Raw genomic sequence first — 4,238 nt, 5'->3', positions numbered from 1 at the left:
CTCCAGGGCACGGACATTTCCCTGCAGCTCCTCAGGGTGATGCCTCCCCGACTGGGCTGGTTCAGCCTCGGAACGAGGACGGCTTTTCCTGGCTTTGGGGTAAGGTTTGGTGTCCTCACCACATCTCTCACCTGGGTCTAGCTGCCTCTCTTCTGCTATTTTTTCCGTAGATGCTTTGCATCCATTGCTTACGAGACTCTTGCTTCTCTTTTGGAGCAGGAGGGTTGAGCAAGGAATGGCTTCAGCTGCCCAGTTGGGGCTTTCTCGGGTACCTGTGAATAGTTAAGCTCTCCAGTCTCCTTTCCTGAACAACTCTTTCTTTTTTTTTTTCGTTCCCAAGCTAGCTGAACCATAACAGCTCTCATCTCGTACATGTTTATTTGCAGCCTGCAGTGATGTGGCATGCTGACCCTGCCATTCGCTGTGCTCTGCACGGGTCTATTGGAAAGGACACATTCAATTAGCTTGTGACATTGGCTTTATTTCAAACACACCTTTCCCTGTTGGACCGCTCCTTAAATCTGGGCCATGTTTCCTCCTTCTGTGCAACAGCTGATTGAGCCACTGCCCATGGGTCCCCTGGTTGATCGCTCTGCAGTAGTGCTGCTCAGAGGTCTCTGATGTCGTGGTCACACCGAGAGGCTGGGGCTGTGATTTGACTGCTCTTGTTGCTGTGCTTGAGGAGCCCATGCAGCAAAGCCAGAATGACATAGTGTTTGATCAATACAAAACCTGAATGAAGAGAGAAATCAACACAAAACCCCTTGTTTTTAGGTAGCTGAGGCGGTTTAAGTGTTAGTAATAGCTCTCTGGGAGCCACATCCTGTCCGTCTGCGCTGGGCTAGGGCTGGGGTGAGAAGGGACCGATGGATGACATAGAAGAGTGCAGATGTTGCTCCTGGTGTGTAGAGCTCCTCTGGGAAAACCTGCCTGGCCTCGGGGTGCTGGACAAGTAGCCTCATGCATCTCCAGCCTCTGGCTCGTGGGTTGCTTGTGCTGGGATGGCACATCTGGGGTCTGTGGCTGCCCTGGGCTCTGCCTCTGCAGTCTTGGTCCCCTCTGCCCTGTGTTTTACTGCTCAGACTGAAATGCTTCAGGGAGGCGGCTGCTGGTGTGCATCAGTGCAGCACGGTCCTGGCTGCAGCCTTGGACACCTGTAACGAGGGGTGATGGTTATGCTGGAAGGGGTCAGCTGGATGGAAGGATGTGTCTCAGTACTTGAATCTCTCCTGAGATGTCTGAGGAATGATATCAAATACTATGGAAGATGCCTACAGGAGAGATGGGGGGGGGGACTCTTGATCAGTGGGTGGAGGGCTATGACGAGGGGGAATGGTTTGAAGCTGAAAGAGGGGAGATTGAGATGAGATATTGGGAAGAAATGTTTTCCTGTGCGGGGGGTGAGGCAGTGGCCCAGGTTGCCCAGAGAAGCTGTGGATGCCCCATCCCTGGAGGGGTTCAAGGCCAGGCTGGATGAGGCTTTGGGCAACCTGGGCTAGTGGGAGGTGTCCCTGCCCATGGCAGGGGGGTGGAACTTGATAATTTTTGAGGTACCTTCCAACCCAAATCATTCCATGTCTCTGTGATCTTTTTTCATTAAGACTTTCTTCGTCTTGTAAAAGAGGGCTACCTTGAACTACAGACATGAATGAATTCTACACTAAAATTACTGCTGAATCGAGAGGGTTTTGCTTGGGTGTTTGGAGTGGGTAAAGGGTGGAATCACAAAGGCCAGCAAGAACATCCAAACAATTAAAGCACAATTAAGTGAGCTGCCTTTTGAGATGATAGGTGTTGCCTGTTGTGTTTTCCAACAGACTGGTCTTAGTTGCTTGTGGATGGGATGGTGAGACTTGATCCCTCACGCTTTCCTCCTCATTTCAGGTTTCTACCATATTCTCTTCGGACACTGCAATGGGCCCTTCCCAGCTTGGCTTCAAGATGCTGATATAGCAGCAGGTGGCTGCAACCCACAGGACCTGTGGTGGGACATCGTTTCCCGCTGGGACAACCTTCACACCCTCTCTCCTGGCAGAAGCGATGGATGCCCACGTGGACCTGCTGACAGAGCTGCAGCTGCTGGACAAGGTGCCCACGCTGGAGCGGCTGCGGGCAGCCCAGAAGCGGAGGGCTCAGCAGCTGAAGAAATGGGCGCAGTACGAGAAGGAGATGCAGCACAAGAAGCGGAAGCATGAAAAGAAGAGAAACGCTGTTAACCGAAAGAAAGTGTCTTTCGAAGCTAGCGTTGCTCTGCTGGAGGCTTCCCTGAGGAACGACTTGGAGGAAGGTATGGCACTTGTATCTGGTGGTTTCTTTTTCTGGTGGCGTGTGAGGTCCATGTGACACTGGTGTGCAGAGGCAGTGGTGCTGGCATCCATGGACCGGGCTGCCCTTGATGTGGTGTTGGTGTCAAGAGTGTTGCCACCTCTGTCACAGCTATGGGGGTCCCAGAGCGTTGTGTGACACCAGCATCATCTAGATTGACATCAGGGGCGGACACATGAATGCCAGGATAGGGCAGGAGTTTTGGCTGAAGTCTGGGGAGAGGGAGGTGGCTTTCATCACTTTCCTTTTTGCACTTTCTACTTACAGAAGGTGCGAAACGCTTCTTTGCCTCTGGGTGTGCCTCTCAGTGGTTTTACAGAAGTCTGTCGCAGGGATTTGCATGTCAGTGTAAATCTCTTCAGCTCCCTGCTTGGGGGAATGGATTGAGAGCTGCAGAGATGTATGAATATTTTCCCTATTCAAAATACTGAAAAGTGTGGCTTTGCTTAGTGCTTCCTGTGGAAGAGAGCTCCAAATTGTTCAGAAATTGGTTTAATTGCACCATTTCAAAGTGGATTGAAGTGCTTGGCTTTTGCTTTAAAATCTGAAGGGAAGAAAAAAAAACCGTGTGAAAGTCAATCCCCATTAGCCTCAGCACAGCACGGGGGAGAACCCCATAGCTCTGGGGAGCCAGAGACGTTAAAACATTTCTCAGAGGACACCTGGAGCAGTGTTTGGGGTTGTGGGTCTGTAGCGAAATCTGTGTGATCTTCCTGATCCCTTGATGCGGCAGAGACAGGGGAGATGCTTGGGACCCTGGCCAGCTGAGCCGGATCCCTGCCGGTGCACGTTGCTCTGGTTTCCAGCACCTTTTGCAAGCAGCAGTGTATGTGTGCCTGATACGTGGGTAAAACGTAAGGACCTTGTCTTGCCTTGGGAGGAATCTCCCCAAAATTGTGTCCCTGTTTCTCAGAAGGCCTTTTGTGCACCATGGCCTGTCCTCCTGTCCCACCAGCGCACTCTTTACACCCGTTGGGGGTGGGGAGAGCTGCCTGCCTGGGGGCTGTGCTACCAGCACTGGCCAAGCCCTGCGCGTGTCTGTGGTTTTGTGTGTGTTCGTAGCCTCTCTCCGGGAGAGCAGACCTGTGATAATGCCCTGGAAGCTGTGGGCTTTTCTTTGTTTCTCCTTTGCTTTGAAGGGTTAAGAGTTGCTTCCATCTCTGTGCTCCGCTGGACCCGTGTTTCTCACTCTGAGCTGTTCTAGGAGAGCCCCAACAGCGAAGCCGAAAGAGCCCTACTGTGAAGCTGTGTCTGTTGGCTTTGCCTGAGGTGACAGCCTGACGGCTTTATCTGCCAGCACGGGCAGGGGTGGTGTTTAGCAGGGCATGGCTGTGGGTTTCGTACCCAGCTGCCCACCTGTAAGTGACAGGTCGCGGTGCTGGGGTGGATAACGAGCGTTTCGTTGCTCTCCTCGTCAGTGCAGCCGCGGTGCCTCTGCCCAGTGCTTGGGCTGGAAGGTGTGATGGGGCCAACGGGTCTGCAAGAAGCCCGACCTTGTAGTTTTGCTTTCTGTACTTTCTGGCTTTGGATCTGGGCAGTTTGGAAGGAGCAAGGCTCCTTCACTGCCTGCCTTACAAATGCTTTTTCATTTTGTGTGAGATGCACAGGTGGCGGGGGTGTTTGCAGCCGCGGCGCTGGCGCAGGGCAGTTGCACAGCCTGGTGGCAGGGAGCAGGCAGGGCTGGGCGTGCGCCGGCAGCGGCGTTGGTGTGCTGGTGTTGGAGGTCCTGCAGACGATGGTCTTGCACTACATGTGGACACAGGGCGGGTGCAGGACTTGAGCTTTCAGCTCACATCTCCACTCTTTTCTCCTGTAAGGGAAAATCCATCCCTGCAGGTGTCTTTTGGTCCTATAATCATGTTGACCTCTTTCCGTAGGCGAGCCCAGGTGGTGGGCTTTAACCATCGGTCACT

The 4,238-nt window shown here is 53.0% G+C and overlaps 1 protein-coding gene across 1 annotated transcript in view; it reads left to right on the top strand.

Moving 5' to 3' along the window:
• Window positions 1–2,040: 2,040 nt before the first annotated feature.
• Window positions 2,041–4,238, top strand: part of LOC104461701 (protein phosphatase 1 regulatory inhibitor subunit 16B-like) — a gene marked incomplete at its 3' end in the record, with an annotated part of 33,625 nt that continues 31,427 nt past the window's right edge. Inside the window, exon 1 of the mRNA XM_010073379.1 lies at window positions 2,041–2,287. Coding sequence (XP_010071681.1) covers window positions 2,041–2,287 — 247 coding nt within the window. The remainder of the gene's footprint in view (window positions 2,288–4,238) is intronic.

This window comes from Pterocles gutturalis, unplaced genomic scaffold, assembly GCF_000699245.1.
Source record: "Pterocles gutturalis isolate BGI_N339 unplaced genomic scaffold, ASM69924v1 scaffold13197, whole genome shotgun sequence".
Lineage (NCBI taxonomy): Eukaryota > Metazoa > Chordata > Aves > Pterocliformes > Pteroclidae > Pterocles > Pterocles gutturalis.
The sequence above is the reverse complement of the archived record's forward strand: the minus strand, read 5'-3'. Positions and strand labels throughout refer to the sequence as shown.